General features: G+C 41.5%; 1 protein-coding gene across 2 annotated transcripts in view; it reads left to right on the forward strand.

The window, feature by feature from the left end:
* Nucleotides 1-17,265, forward strand: part of POLA1 (DNA polymerase alpha 1, catalytic subunit) — a 502,104-nt gene that overhangs the window by 196,872 nt on the left and 287,967 nt on the right. For both annotated transcript variants that reach the window (XM_077294669.1, XM_077294671.1), the window contains exons 29-31: nt 5,524-5,656; nt 6,407-6,538; nt 8,150-8,324. In XM_077294669.1, coding sequence (XP_077150784.1) covers nt 5,524-5,656; nt 6,407-6,538; nt 8,150-8,324 — 440 coding nt within the window. The remainder of the gene's footprint in view (nt 1-5,523; nt 5,657-6,406; nt 6,539-8,149; nt 8,325-17,265) is intronic.

A 17,265-nucleotide genomic window follows, 5' to 3' on the forward strand; every position in this document is an offset into this window, starting at 1 on the left:
ATTAAGGATTCGTGCCAGAAAAGGTCTAGGTGGGGCCCCAGGGGGGAGAGGTTTTGTGGGTACTCGGAGGGCTCTTTCCACAGCGAACGTTGAAGAAAATTCATCTCCCAAAGAAGATCTGAGCCACCCCTCCAAGAATACCTCAGGTTGTTGACCCTCTGAGCGTTCTAGTAGACCAATAATACGAATATTATTCCGGCGCAGTCTGTTCTCCAGGTCATCTGCCTTTTGTTTCCAGGCATTTATAGAGCCAGCTACTTTTGTGAACTTGGCCTCCATAGGTGTAATGGTATCTTCTACTTGGGACACCCTCGTTTCCACCTCTACAATGCGTCCCTTCATAGTCTGCATATCCTGACTGAGGCGCCCCACCTCAGTATGTACATCCTCTATTTTTTCGGTGAGTGATGTTCTGGTTAAGGAAATAGCTTGCATTAATTGGTCAGACGCTTGTTTAAGCGTCAATTCATCCTGTTCGCCTCCCTCAGCACCATCAGAGGGACGATTTTTACGTTGCACTTGAGAGGAGTTATTTCTGAGGTTGCGTGTGTTATCAGAAGGATCAATTCTGGCAAACTCCTTTAATTTATCTGCTGCCCCCGAGCCCTTGTTACGCTGCATGATTGGCAAGGTCAGAGTTATATGGCACAGCAAGGTAATCTAGATCTGGTCTGTCAGAGGTGTCATGCAGCCACACCAGAGTTATTGTATATAACGTATAGCACGGTTGGGCACCACTATGATCAGGAGGTGCACTTATATATAGTCAGGAGGTATAGGCTGGAGGTATAATGGTGATCCCTGTTACAGGGAGACTTCTTCAGCAGCAGCAGAGAGGGGGGGCCCAATAGATCTCCAGTCTGACGTGCAGCCGGCTGAGCTATAACAATAGGGGGACGTGGGGCTCAATTTTCCAGGGCGCTCACCGCGTTTCCCCGTAATATGTATAAAGCATATGCTCACCTCCCAGCCGCGCTGCGGTAATGATGGGCCGTGTCGCGTCTCCTACCGCACTTTAGTAATGGCCGCTGCCCACACCGCCGCCGCCGCCTATGCAGGTCTCTCCTCCTCTCCGTCAGACCCGGGTCCCGCAGTCCCCACCCGCAGGCGTCCGGTATCTTCCGGAGGTCAGGAGGGGGGCTCCAGCCACAGACAGCGCCGCGCTGTCTGTCAATGCATGCATACATACATACATACATATTCTAGAATACCCGATGCGTTAGAATAGGGCCACCATCTAGTATGAGATAAGGCCACCGGCATCAGGGGCTTATCTACAGCATTCTGTAATGCTGTAGATAAGCCCCCGATGTAAACTGAAAGGTAAGAAAAACAGGTTATATTATGCTCACCCAGGGGTGGTCCTGGTTCGGTTCGGGTCCGATGGGTGTCGCGGTCCGGTTCCGGCGCCTCCTATCTTCATACGATCACGTCCTCTTCTTGTCTTCCTACAGCGGCTCCGGCGCAGGCGTACTGATTTGCCATGTTGAGGGCAGAGCAAAGTACTGCAGTGCGCAGGCACCGGGCCTCTCTGACCTTCACCGCCAGAAGGATATATCCTGCTTTGGTAATACCCTTAACCCATTAGTGACCAACCCAATTTTTACAATTCTGACCACTGTCACTATGAGGTTATAACTGTAGAACCTTCCACGGATCCCACTGATTCTGATAGGGTCTATCACAGTGATCAAAATGAACCAATAGGAAAAATCTCCTATTGTTGCCTGGTAGCGGACTGCAGAACTCAGCAGGCACACTGTGCATGCGCCCGCCATTTTCTTCCAGGAAGATGACTTGGATGGCAGGGAACGGAGCAGGAGGGTCCGGAGATTGTTAGCTGAGACCCCGGAGATTTTCCGACACCGGGGGGGAGGGGGGGAGCTATACACTTATTTCTCAGTGCCCTTAAAGAGTAGCACTGAAGAGTAATTACCCTTAATTGCCGCCGTTAAAAGGCGTATTGGTTTTCGGTAAAGGGTTAAATGACTACAAATGCTGCTTCAGTCATTTCCTAGTGCATTCGTGGTTACCAGAGCTTTTCTCTAAATGGATAAGATTGGAAACTGCCTACTTTTGGTGTGTGTGTGTATGTATGTATACGTGTATGTATGTGTGTATATATATATATATCTCTATATCTATAACTCTATATCTATATATATCTATATCTATCTATATCTATATATCTCTATATCTATATATCTATATATATCTATATCTATATATCTATATATATCTATATATATATATATCTATATATCTATATATATATATCTATATATATCTATATATATATATATCTATATATATATATCTATATATATATATATATATATATATCTATATATCTATATATATATCTATATATATATATATATATATATCTATATATATATATATCTATATATCTATCTATATATATATATATATATATCTAATCTATCAGCATTTGAATTGACCAAAGATAAATACACACAAGCACGCGCATACATATAATATATATCTGCACTGCATATATAATGTCTTCGATTGATTAAAATGCTGTTAAGGTAACATAATAAATTAATTTGGGCTTAATTACCATTTATTTTCCCCTGCTGTTACTCATCTATGTATGTGTAGTTTTTTATCTACTGGTATTAGTTATCTGAATTAACTCTGCAGGCGGCTTTTAACAAAACCTTTCTAGAATTGCTGATCACAGGAAACGTGGGAATTTATGGGGTATACCTGCTATCTAAGAGCTCAAAACCTCACTGATGTGTCATTCACTGCAGACATTAAGGGTATATGCACACGTCAGGATTTCTTGCAGAAATTTCCTGAAGAAAACCGGAAATTTTCTGCAAGAAATCCGCATTTTTTTTTTTTTGCGTTTTTTTTTTTTTTTTTTTAGCATTTTGCAAGCGAAATTAGCTTGCAGAATGCTAAAGCTTTCCAAGCGATCTGTAGCATCGCTTGGAAAACTGACTGACAGGTTGGTCACACTTGTCAAACATAGTGTTTGACAAGTGTGACCAACTTTTTACTATAGATGCTGCCTATGCAGCATCAATAGTAAAAGATAGAATGTTTAAAAATAATTAAAAAAATGGTTATACTCACCTGCAGACAGCCGATCTCCTCAGTGGCGTCCGTTCCTATAGATGGTGTGTGTGTGCAGGACCTTCGATGACGTTGCGGTCATGTGAGCGGTCACATGAGCGGTCTCGCCACCAATCACAAGACCGCGACGTCATCGCAGGTCCTTCACACACACCATCTATAGGAACGGAAGCGGCAGCATGCACCGCTGAGAGGCGGGAAGACTCCGGGGCCATCGAAGGTGAGTATATCACTATTTTTTATTTTAATTCTTTTTTTACCAATTATATGGTGCCCAGTCCGTGAAGGAGAGTCTCCTCTTCTCCACCCTGGGTACCAACCGCACATGATCTGCTTACTTCCCGTATATGTGGGCACAGCCACATGCGGAAAGTAAGTAGATCAGTGCATTCCTAGGTGTGTGGAATCCCCGCAATTCCGCAAATTTAATGAACATGTTGCTTTTTTTTCCGCGATGCGATTTTTTCGCGGAAAAAAATGCAACATTTGCACAAGAAATGCGGAATACACTGTAAATAATAGGAGGCATATGTAAGCGTTTTTTTGCGTTTTTATCATGTTTTTATAGTGAAAAAACGCGAAAAAAACTCGAAAAATACTGAACGTGTGCACATGGCCTAAAACTCCCATCTACTGTGAATACGAGCTGATCTTTCGTTCCTCTCAATGGGGAAAGATGGCGCACACTTATCTAGTTGTCTGCAGCATGGGGTAGGAAGTCACAAAAAACGTACCCCAATGCCACTTTTATGGGGAGAGGGCAAAAAGCTGTGTGTTTATCAAAAAGCACACTTTTTTTTTTTTTCTCGCTATGGGATACCTGTAGGGCCGATCCTTGCTTTTCTGTTGACTGAGGCAAAAATTGAAATAATATTCCTCTGTCCAAAAAATAAAATCCTGAATTATCCTTAAAAGCAGTCTGAGCTTCAAAATCCATTTCAAAGTAATCCTAGATCTGGAGATCCCCACCAATCACTTAATAGACCAATGAGAAGTGCAGCGCTCAGGAGATAAAAGCGTACAGCCTGTGTGCAGACTGGAGTACTGATCAATAAAAAACATCCCGAATTATCTGCCGTTTGGGACTCCACTGATCTGCAGGCTATAAGAATGCCTGGTAAATTTAAAAAAATCAAGAATCAAGTTTGGTAAGGCTTATACAACTGCATTTTTCCATCACAGATCTGAAAATCTAGTGGAACAGTAACAATGGAAGAGCGTTAAGTGTGGAATCAGATGGGGCCGAGACCTGCTGGATGCTATTGAAAGTTCTGTATTCGTAGCATGCCCCTAGACATGTGCATATATGTATTATGATCAGATTGTACACAGACCTCCAAGACCATTGGCCACACAACCCTAAAGAAAACATGTCCAGTAGTCTGTAAGGCTATGTGCACACGTCAGGATTTTGTCAGGTTTTTTCCTCAGGTTTTGTAGCCAAAACCAGGAGTGGAACAATTAGAGGAAAAGTATAATAGAAACATATGCACCACTTCTGCATTTATCACCCACTCCTGGTTTGGGCTACAAAACCTGAGGAAAAATCCTGACAAAATCCTGACAAAATCCTGACGTGTGCACATACCCTTAGATGATTTCTAGAATTCTAGAAACTTTAGGGTGGGATGATCTGGGATGATCTGTAATGATGTTTGATAGTCAGGTCATGCTTGGGATGTTGTCACAGGTAAAAACAAACTAAATTTGCCTTTATGCTTTTGGGGATTGTGCCACAATTACAAATGATCAATGCGCAGGATAAGTGACAAGTTGCTGTTTGCTCGGCATCTTACTGCGGGGACCCACACCAGTCCCTGGGTCTCTGTGATCAGGCTCTGCTGCTCCATTCAGACATTATGGGACTCCCAGGCTGAGTGCTGTGCTTTCTCTGAGGCCCAGCAGCCGTGCACATGCTCCACTTCTGCTCCTTTACATTCTACGGGACTTGGCACCCCGTTTTCAGTTGTGGGACCCCAGTGATCAGCAGCTTATCATATTTCCTATGGATAGATCTGTTAAGATTGTGGCGTAACGTCTATAAGACTGCTGTTCACCTGTGTCAGATAGAAAGCATGTCTGATTCATTCTCTTACATTTCTTCCTCTGTGAATTCCCTATGCTCTGTTCCACTTCAGATGCTCTTTTATTTTCTCGGGGAATTATCAGTTAACTTGCACTGATTATCACTGATTTCATTTGTTCAAAGGAAGGTTGTAAATTGTCTCTTTTGTTCCCGATGTCCCAATTATGTTCCACCTGCTTCCACTGACCTCCTTAGCTTCTGATTCAGTCAAATTAGCTCACCCTTGTGATGGGTAATGTCTTCAGCTGAGGCTGATCACATCTTCGTCTGCCCTTCATTTGTTTTCTGAAAAGTCTTTTACATTTCGTTTTATTCTTCTCCCTTTCTAGCTATGTGATCAGCCAGATCTTGTCAGACCAACCCCGAGATACTATAGTGGAAAACATTCAGAAAAAACTCATGGAGATTGGAGAAAGTGTGATAAACGGCAGCATCCCCATTAGCCAGTATGAAATTAATAAGGTAAATGTTTCAAAGGACTGCAGTTTCCCGATTTTCCCTTTGTGCTAATGTAATCACTGAGAGATAAGGTACTATGATATGATTAGTAGCTTGCTACTTGTTTACTGTATGCATATTGTTTTTAACCACACAATAAACTGAGATGTTTTCTTGAATTTTTCCTCAACCATGACCATGTCTTCTTTCCATCTTGTATGAAAGCGAAAGATGTAATATGACTAGTAAACCAAAATTAGATCAATCTATTTTTGCTGCAATTTAAGAAAACTAAGCCCAGAAAAAGACAGTTCAGTCCCAACATGTGAACACAACTAAGTAAGGTTCTTCCATCACAAAACCTTTGTAAGGGTATGTGTCCACGTTCAGGAGTGCTTCAGGTAAAATGCAGGTAAAATCCCGACCAAATCTGCACCTGAGGTCACTGGCAGGTCACCTGCGTTTTTTCTGCAATGTAAGGACATGCTGCGTTCTTAAAAGACGCGCCGCATGTGAGTTTTCTCGGGTGTGCCGCATGCGTCTTTACTGCATAGTGGAGACGGGATTTCATGAAATCCCCTCCACTATGCTGTAACATCTGGACGCTGCGTTTTTTATGCATGCTGCTCAACGCTGCGTTGCAGCGTTTCCTGAACGTGGAAACATACCCTTATGCTGATCACTAGAGGTGAGACCCCCAACCTAAAATATAAGGATAAGGGTCTTAATCTTTGACTCTCAACAAATACTCTCGATGTTTTTAATTTTTTTTAGGCCTTGACTAAGGATCCACAGGACTACCCTGACAAAAAGAGTTTGCCCCATGTTCATGTTGCATTATGGATAAATTCCCAAGGAGGGAGAAAAATGAAATCTGGTGATACAGTCGCTTATATCATATGTCAGGTAACCAACGATGAGCCTTTATTTTGTTAATACGCTAGCATATTGGATCATATGGGTGGCTTTAATTAAAGTTTAATGTCTTCTCCTTTGTTTGAGGAGAAAGAAATCAAACTCTGCCTGGCTCTTTGTGGAATATCATTAACATTTGTGATGTTGCTTTTCTTCTAACGATGAGAGGCTGACGTGAAGGAAATGACGAGTGCCCGTCTGTATATATTCATAGTATGCGGACCATAACAGCCGATGCCTGATTTCTGCTGACGGATGATGATGGTCCACCTGGGGGATTCACGTTTCTTTCCTTGCATCGTGTTCTCATACACTTTATGCAGTTAATAGCCCTCTGTGTCTGTACTGCTACATACTTGGGCAGTTAACTGGTTCATGCAGCTTTACATGAACACCCGAGCCTTACACTATGGCTGGTCCAAATAACTAAAGCAATTGTTACCATCCACCTCTTGTGTCTCCCCTTTTCCTCATAGGTTGTAAGCTTGCGAGCAGCAGGGCCCTCATTCCTCCTGGTATCTGTTTTGAACTGTGATTTCTGTTATGCTGTAATGTCTATTGTCTGTACAAGTCCCCTCTATAAGTTGTAAAGCGTTGCGGAATATGTTGGCGCTATATAAATAAAAATTATTATTATTAATATTATTATTCTTTACCTTATGCTTTCCTTGTAGGTTAGAAGTTAATTAAATAAAGTTAAAATATTTAAAACCATTTTTATTTGAAGCTGTTCCAAAGTTCCGGTCGTGGGTAGAAAGCAATAATCATTATAAATCCATTCATTCCATTCCCATGATGTGATCTTTACTCTTCTCAAAAAGTCACAAGCTTTCCCTTAATTCTGGGGTATTTTAGAGCAAATGTGCAGCTTTATGTACAAGCTTCTGAAGCCCTTTGCTGCAATTGATAGGCTACCTATCCGCTTCGCTCAGTCAGACGATTACCTGGTGTGTGTGGCAGTATTTTTTGTCTTTTCATCCTTGTACCTGGCCGCTTGGCTGCACAAGGAGGCTTTTTACGCTCTGTTCACATCTGCTTTGTGGCTTCCATTATAATTGCCCATTGGACTCCTTTGACTTATAATGGTGTTTGTATGGTTTAATCGTGGTGTCTATAATTTTATCTGAAAAATAGCATGCATTTTGTTTTTCCCGTGAAGTGCGATGGAATCCACAACGGGATCTCCTGATAAAGCCTGACACAGATGTAAGCCTGGCAATATACTGTGTAGGTCAAAGGCACCTTTGATAAAGGTCTACACTTTTTTCCCCACTGATACATGATGAGAATCCCTGTTTTCTCTAGTTTGTACAGTATATAGTATTTGGGTGAATCTGGTATCACAGGTATGACTTTCCACTTCACCAAAGGAGCTGTATAACCATGCGGCATGTTTGTCTTGTCATTTTTTAGAAGTGATTGACGTTAACTTGCACGATTGTGAAAATTTACTGTAAATTGGTGTAGGCCAGACGTTAAAAAACTGATTATGAAATAGCAGTGTTGGCACCTGTCTCTGACCTCCGCAGTGATGGGAAGCATAAATCTGCCCTTCTAGTCTCTCTAAAATAGACCTTATGTGCTTGTCTCCCTTTCATGTAGGATGGGTCAAATCTGAGTGCCAGCCAGAGAGCATATGCTCCGGAACAGCTGCAAAAACAAGACAACCTTTCTGCTGACACCCAATACTACCTGTCACAACAAGTTCACCCAGTTGTGTCTAGAATTTGTGAGCCCATAGACGGGATTGATTCTGCACTTATTGCTGCATGGCTCGGTATGTATGTCAGGTAACATAAGGATCATTATGGGGAAAAATATATGTGGAAGGACTATACTTTTTTTTTTTTATACTACTTTTCTTCCCTCTGAAACCTATAAGAAAGTTGATTCCAATTTGTAACCACCCTGCACATCTGGCCCTGACTCCTTGCAGGTGGTCACAGGACCAAATCTGCTATTGCTGAGAACAACCTGAAACAAAGATAACATGCCAACATTTGTTGACAGACACATATTAGTAACCTGGGGGGTCTTATGACGTTTTATACTTTGGCTGTACCTTATATCCTAAAACCTACATATACTTTGCTGGGTAACCAATAGTATGAAAAATCTCCCCTAGTGATGGCAGAGAAACCAGAATTGTGCTCTTAACCATAAAGGCTTGTTCACACATTGTTTTTGACACATTTTTTCTGTGCTTTTTTGCAGTATTTTCAAAGTGATTGAGGTTTCTAAAACCTCATACACATGCTGCTTACTTTTCCTTGCAGATTTGAACCATTGTTTTTTTTCAAGCCTGTAGCATGTCAGTTCTTTTAGCATTTTTGCAGCAGTTTTCACCCATTCAAATTAATCAATGGGGGGGGGGGGGGCGGGGAATGCATTAAAGACATGCGTACTTTGAGCAGGATTTCTTGCAGTGGCAAAATCTGCATTGAGGAAAGGTGTTCGGATTTTTCCGCACTGATTTTGGTAAATGTGCAGGAAATCCGCACTGCGGATTTATTGTTGAATTTCCCCCATTTTTTTTTCACGGTTTTTGTGCGGATTCCACCTGCTGTTTTACACCTGCGGATTCCTATTGAGGAGCAGGTGTAAACCACTGCGGAATCCGCACATAGAATTGACATGCTGCGGAATAAACAGCGCAGCGTTTCCGTGCGTTTTTTGTCCACAGCATGTGCACTGCGGATTTTGTTTTCATAGGTTTACATGGTACTGTTCAACTCATGGAAAACTGCTGCGAATCCTCAGAGTCAAATCCACTGCGGGTCCGCAGCAAAATCCGCAACGTGTGCACATACCCTAAATGTTGGGAGGGATTCCTACTTCTGGGTGGCAGGACACCTGTGCACGGCTCACTATGGAAGCCTAGGGCAGCTACTAATATGCTGATCAAGCAGTATACATGGTACTGTCATAGCTCTGTACAATCAGTCTTAATACTTCACCCATAGATCTTTATGGGGCCCCTGCTCTGCCCCCTTATGTCTCTTAATCAAATCGAATCAATCCATCAGAATAAAAAAATAAATAAATATATAAATAGTGGCAGGCTCCATTGGATGTCATGCGTGAAATGCAGTCTTCCACGCACATATTTCAAAATTATATTTGAAATGTTGTTTTCCTGCCCGATCCGACTTTGCAGTACCAGTCATACAGCGGCAGGCAAGTCTGGAATTGGCCCGTTCCAGGTCAGTTCTAGTCTAACTGATAAGACTCAGACACAACACTCTAGACGCTGTTCTTCTGTCTCAGAAGTTGTACTGACCGTGAAATTTCTGTGTCTCGCTGATGTCAGATCAGGTCCAAAAAAGGTAATATATACCATGTAACATGGTGTTTGTGGCTCTGTATGTTGGATACCACATAGTGTGCTGTGGATATTATGCCCTAATGTCCCAGTAATGTTGATGAGAGGGGTCGTGGGCCTGGTTGAAATTTGATATATACTGTATTAATAAATTAGTAGTAAGATAACATGCTAACCTCTAGGTGGCAGCACTGGCTGCCACTTATACAGAAGTAGTAATGTCTGTCCATAAAGTTTTACCTACTCACAAGTTTGTTCTTTTTTTTTTCGCTCTGTTCTCATTCTCTTTGTGTATGAGCCTTGTCTAAAAGTATTACACTAAATGTTCAGTGTGTGACTCTAAAAATCCGGTAAATCCTCATAGTACGTAGGCAAATATTGTAGAAAAGGCTTTTTTATTTTCTTCTTTTGCATTCTGGATATTGGTATCCTGATGTCATACAATTCAAAATACATTTTTTTGCAGCAGTTTCAGTGTGTTTTTATTCTAAGGCCATTACATATAAATAATCCACTTTCCTGAGAAAGAGTGTAAATTCCATTTTCCCCTCTCCAAGGGAGGGTGTAAGATAAAAGGTTATTCTGCTGTCTACAGAGCTAAATGATACAAGCTGCCATGATCTGTAGAGTAAATCTGAAATAATTAACGGGGCCAATTGGCTTTGTCAGCGTCATGAAGTGATAATGGAGCTGGGTGCAGAAATGAGGCTTCAGCTCGGCCAGTTCTCAGGGTCTTCTATTTCTATTGTCTCTTTTGAAGTGATAGTAGCAGCTATTCCCCCTGGGAGCTCAGTGTTAAGATTTTGTTTAGCAAACAGGGGGCCAACGTGCCCTCCGGCAGGTGGATGCAGCCCGCCGGTCCCAGAGCGGAGACTCTGAACCCGACAGCACTTTGGGAAGCTGGTGTCATGGTCCCGCTTCTCCCTGCTGTGCTTTTAGGGTGGAAAAAAAAGACAATGTTCAGGATAAACTGCCGAGCTGAAATGTCCTATCTGTTTCCTTATACACTGTATTTCTGATACCCCAAAATAGGTGTTGGACAATTAGCACCTCCATGAACTTCGTAAGCTGGGTGGGAACGTGACATTATAAATTTCCTCCTGTATCTGTTATATGTTCACACGCAGCAATTTTTTTTTTTTTACTGCCTTTCTTTTCTCCAGAAAATAAGCTGCATTTTACAGTATCAGAAAAAAAGCTATGAGATTTCAGAAATTTCCTGCACCCTTTTTTTTAATCCCTGACTGAATTTGAGCACTCATGCAGTTTAAAAAAAAAAAAAAAAAAATCTGCAGAGTGTCGATTATTTTTCAGCATTTTTTTCTTTCCATTTTTGGGGAATAAATCTAACTTTTACTAAATGTGCACTGTAGATAAATCATGTGTAAGCTTCCCCCCCCCCTACTTTTTCAACACAGAGTTTTTATTGCCAACAGAGCAGGTTTTGGTTGCAGGAAAAAAAACACTGCAAAAATGCTTCATGTGAACATAGCCTTGAAGTGTCATTCCAAGATCGAGAGAGTGTGACCAACATTGCATTTCCCAGCCCTGCCCTTTGTACTGTTATAGGAGAGTTTGTACATTATGCAGGGTGCAGGTGTTTTTCTATTGCTCCAGGGTGGGAAGAGTTAAATAGAGCTCAGTCTTCAGAAATGTGATTCTATGTGAAGACTATATTTTATATGAAGCTTCCCCCCACCTTCCTAACTACTTTAACTTGACACTTTAAATGAAGAAAAATACTTTTAAAATCTAGATGTGTAGGCAGTGTCAAGAAAAGAGTCAGTCCTTGATTATTCATTTGTTACCTATTTATGTTCGCCTTCACACACTTAGCATCCAAGCAAGAGTTTTTCTACCAATTAACACCTTTTCTACTCCGGGCTGCTCAGATTGGTGGAATATGCTAATTCTTTCACTTGCCGGTAGGATCGGAGCTGCGCATTTAACATTTATTTTCTGAACATTGCAACTGTAGGCAAAATGCAGCTTAAAGAGTACCCGTCTTTTTACATTTTTATTTAATAAATCAATAGTACACATGAAAGTAAGTAACTTTATAATATGTGCTAGCAGAGAAATCTGCTTCTTTTTTTTCCGTTTTTTCCTGGTCTAAGCTTTCCCTCTCCATTCACTGTAAAATCTGACAGTTGGTGCTTTTAAAATTCTATGAAGTAAGGGAGGAGCTAGAGAACACTCAGATTTTGCTGCGAGTTCTGCTGAAAAACTAGATTTGTGCTCATAAATTTCTTTGGATAACTATAACTGCCCATCTATCTCGGTAGTGAGAAAATCTGTCTTTACTGAATACAAATTGAGAATTTTGCAAGTGAATGCTATCAGTTACGGAGAAATAAGCAGGATTTTTTGATATGTTTCAAGGTTTAACATTTTCACATGTATTAATGATTCATTAAATAAGAGTTAAAACTACAGTTACTGTTTAAAGAAACATTCCCGTCAAGAATGTTATTCTTAGCATATTGCAATCATCATATTACATAGCACTGTGTACTTACAATTGCTCATTTTGCATTTCTACCCAGCTAATGCTTCTCTTTTCCATTAGGTCTATGACATCATGCAATTAGAAACTGACTAGCTGAATCCTTCTAAACTTTGTGTAGAAGCAGGAGGTCAATTTTCCCTGAGTCATGAGTCGCTGCAAATGTCCCAGGACAGCTGGGTCAGGACTTGAAGAGAAAAATGACTTCTGAAGGGACAAGAGACTTCCTGTTTCTACATAGAGAAGAGAGACCGTTTTACTGGGTAGAAATGCAAAATGAGCAATTGTAAGTACACAGTGCTATTTAACATGATGATTACAATATATTAAGAGGATAAAAACTATTATGGGATAAGAGCTTGTTTAACTACTTAGTGACCACTAGTATGTATTTTTACTGAAGTAAAGGCCCCGTCTCACATAGCGAGATCGCTGCTGAGTCACAAGTTTTGTGACGCAACAGCGACCTCAGTAGCGATCTCGCTATGTGTGACACGTACCAGCGACCAGGCCCCTGCTGTGAGATCGCTGGTCATGTCGGAATGGCCTGGGCCGTTTTTTGGTCGTTGAGGTCCCGCTGACATCGCTGAATCGGTGTGTGTGACACCGATCCAGCGATGTCTTCACTGGTAACCAGGGTAAACATCGGGTTACTAAGCGCAGGGCCGCGCTTAGTAACCCGATGTTTACCCTGGTTACCAAAAAAAACAAACAGTACATACTCACCATCTGATGTCCGTCAGGTCCCTTGCCGTCTGCTTCCCACACTGACTGAGCGCCGCAAAGTGAAAGTGAAAGTACAGCACAGCGGTGACGTCACCGCTGCGCTCTGCTCTCACTGTACGGCGGCACTCAGTCAGAGCAGGAAGCAGACGGCAAGGGACCTGACGGACATCAGATGGTGAGTATGTACTGTTTGTTTTTTTTGGTAACCAGGGTAAACATCGGGTTACTAAGCGCGGCCCTGCGCTTAGTAACCCGATGTTTACCCTGGTTACCCGGGTGCTGCAGGGGGACTTCGGCATCGTTGAAGACAGTTTCAACGATGCCGAAGTCGTTCCCCTGATCGTTGGTCGCTGGAGAGAGCTGTCTGTGTGACAGCTCCCCAGCGACCACACAGCGACTTACCAACGATCACGGCCAGGTCATATCACTGGTCGTGATCGTTGGTAAATCGCTATGTGAGACGGGGCCTTAAGATATGAGGTAATGGCATCCCCTGACAGGTGAAGATACAGCAGTGCACTATAGCTGGCACTCTGCTGTTGGCACAGAATGGCTGTTCAAACAATGTACAGACGCTGGGTGCATCACGGTGGGGCCAAACAATTAAGTACACCTTCTCACCTGCTTGGTTTCCATCTATATTCGCCTTTCCCTGGTTTTATGAAACCAGAGTTGTCAATCAAAGAAAACGTGGTGAAGATAAAGGAAAACCAAGTAGGTAGGATGATGTAGTTAAATGATTGGCCCTGCCATGCTATTACAAGCACCTGTACTTGGATTGAACAGTCTTTCTGTGCCGACAGTCCCTTTAACCCCTTAGATTCTGCTGTCAATAGTGACAGCAGTGTCTAAATGGTGGACAAAGTGTGGGAGCTCTCTTTAGCCCCATCAGCAACATAAAATCATGATTGTGTGTGGTCCTCATGGTTGCCTTGGCAATCTAAGGCCAAATAATGTTTATTAGGATTTGGGAATTTTTTAAAGGGAAAAGGGGAACAAACATTATAAATAATGACCTCAGTCCGCCAGCTAAAGTGACCTGTTCAGATGTTGGCAAGATTTTAGTGATTAAAATACAATTTTTTTTATTCCTGTCATTCCAGTTTGCGTTAATTCCTGAAAAGCATATGTAGGGTTAATAAACTACCGGTCAGCAGTTTTGAATATTTTGAGGGGCGCTGTTTTTAAAATGGGATCACTTTTTTGGTATTTTCCAATACATAGGACCCCCCCCAGAGACACTTCAAATCTGAATAGGTCCCTAAAAAATAAGTTTTGTAAATTTCCTTGAACACGTGAAAAATTGCTGCTAAGTTTGTAAATCTTCTAACAAAATGACACATTTTACAACTGGTGCTGATATAAGGTAGATAAAAGGGAAATACTTAACTATTTTGTGTTTATATCACTATCTAGATTAAAGATATTAACATTCAGAGTTTGAAAATTACAAAAAAAATTAAATTTTTGTCAAATGTGTAATATTTGTAAACATAAGCACAAAATATACATACAGACCTATAGTCCAAAAACAGAGAAAAAGGTGGCACTCACCATCCGGTAAAACATTCCTTTATTTAGTCCATAACACAGATACAGCGGGAGAGGAGCGGATACCTTCTGTGGACGACGGTCATTTCGCGCTACCTACGCTTCAACGGGTCCTAGCGCGAAACGGCCGTCGTCCACAGAAGGTATCCGCTCCTCTCCCGCTGTATCTGTGTTATGGACTAAATAAAGGAATGTTTTACCGGATGGTGAGTGCCACCTTTTTCCCTGTTTCTGGGCTAGAAGTGATTTCTTTTTTTGGTGTGCACCCGGATTCCCTCAGTTGTCTAGTGTTTCAACCTACACCCAGGTAGATTTCAATTTCATCTTAGATAACCACAGAAGTAAGTGCCGGCAAGACACCTCTTTTTAAACGGCTTGAGATACATATGAACCTACTTTTGCCACTAACATAAAGTAGAATGTAGCAGCGTGTGCTGGATCTAGTGGGGTGACAAGAGGTTAGCGTGCCTCCGTTTATTTCATACCAGTGCATGCCTTTTAAAAACAAAAATGTTGGCCAACCCCGTCCACACAATTATCAGATGCTTATCTTAGTCACTTACAGTTTTGTTCTTCCGTACATTTGATATCTCACTGTATGTTTTAATGGCACCTAGACAAATAAAATAAATTTAGTTAAGGAGATATACTTAATTGAAATTCTTCTCTTATGTAGTATTTTTATCCCAAGTGTTACCACCGATTAGCCTCCATACTTACACCATTATTAAGCTTTCAAGTTGCATAATGCTTTCTGTCAGTACACCACACAAGTAATATTACATACTAGAGAAACATTAGCTATTCAATACTCTTGTACAAATCCTCAATTAAACAAGTGGATATTGCGCCTCATTGTCCTCTGACAGGCAGAGAGCAAAGCTTTAAGTGATTGGCATGCATTGTGTACACCATGCTGTAAAAAAAAAAATAACCGCTAAAAAGATTTTCTTACATTGTTTTTTTGGCATTTTTTTTGCAGGGTTTTTCATGGTCTTCTTGGCTACATTTTGTTAATGTGGCCAGATGTTGCAACAAAGAGATTTTACTGTGTTTGGTGTGTTTTTCTTATCTTCTTAAACAACAATATTGCTCGTATTTTTTTCTTTTGGCTATTTTTCTTTTAGAGTTCTCTACAGAAATAATTAAAAAAAAACAACACAAGACGCCACGTGGTTAGTGTTTTTTTTTTTTTTTTTTTTTAAGGGGGGGGACTCTTGTGTGGTTACAAAATGCATTTATAAGCTGTGATGCTTTCAAAAGGGGAGCTACTAGGTAAAATGTAAAAGTTTAAAAAAGGTTATATATACACTGTGTGCAGAATTATTAGGCAAGTTGTATTTTGATCACATGATACTTAAATTTATACATGTTGTCCTACTCCAAGATGTTCAGGCTTGAGAGTCAACTACCAATTAATTAAATCAGGTGATGTGCATCTCTGTAATGAGGAGGGGTGTCGTCTAATGACATCAAAACCCTATATAAGGTGTGCTTAATTATTAGGCAACTTCCTTTCCTTGGCATAATGGGTCAGAAGAGAGATTTGACGGGCTCTGAAAAGTCCAAAATTGTGAGATGTCTTGCAGAGGGATGCAGCAGTCTTGAAATTGCCAAACTTTTGGAGCGTGATCACCGAACAGTCAAGCGTTTCATGGCAAATAGCCAACAGGGTCGCAAAAAGCGTGTTGGGCAAAAAAGGCACAAAATAACTGCTCATGAATTGTGGAAAATCAAGCGTGAAGCTGCCAAGATGCCATTTGCCACCAGTTTTGCAATATTTCAGAGCTGCAACGTTACTGGAGTAACAAAAAGCACAAGGTGTGCGATACTCAGGGACATGGCCAAGGTAAGGAAGGCTGAAAAACGACCACCTTTGAACAAGAAACATAAGATAAAACGTCAAGACTGGGCCAAGAAATACCTTAAGACTGACTTTTCGTAGGTTTTATGGACTGATGAAATGAGAGTGACTCTTGATGGGCCAGAGGCTGGATCAGTAAAGGGCCGAGAACTCCACTCCGACTTAGACCCCAGCAAGGTGGAGGTGGGGTACTGGTATGGGCTGGTATCAAAGATGAACTTGTGGGACCTTTTCGGGTTGAGGATGGAGTGAAGCTCAACTCCCAGACCTACTGCCAGTTTCTGGAAGACAACTTCTTCAAGCAGTGGTACAGGAAGAAGTCGGTATCGTTCAAGAAAAACATGATTTTCATGCAGGACTAGTGATGAGCGAATGTACTCGTTACTCGAGATTTCTCGAGCATGCTCGGGGGTCCTCCGAGTATTTTTTAGTGCTCGGAGATTTAGTTTTTCTTGCCGCAGCTGAATGATTTACAACTGTTAGCCAAGTACATGTGGGGGTTGCCTGGTTGCTAGGGAATCCCCACATGTACTTATGCTGGCTAACAGATGTAAATCATTCAGCTGCGGCTATGAAAACTAAATCTCCGAGCACTTGAAAATACTCGGAGGACCCCCGAGCATGCTCGAGAAATCTTGAGTAATGAGTATATTCGCTCATCACTAATGCTCCATCACATGCCTCCAACTACTCCACAGCGTGGCTGGCCAGTAAAGGTCTCAAAGAAGAAAAAATAATGACATGGCCCC

Source organism: Ranitomeya variabilis, chromosome 3, assembly GCF_051348905.1.
Source record: "Ranitomeya variabilis isolate aRanVar5 chromosome 3, aRanVar5.hap1, whole genome shotgun sequence".
NCBI classification, from domain to species: Eukaryota; Metazoa; Chordata; class Amphibia; order Anura; family Dendrobatidae; genus Ranitomeya; species Ranitomeya variabilis.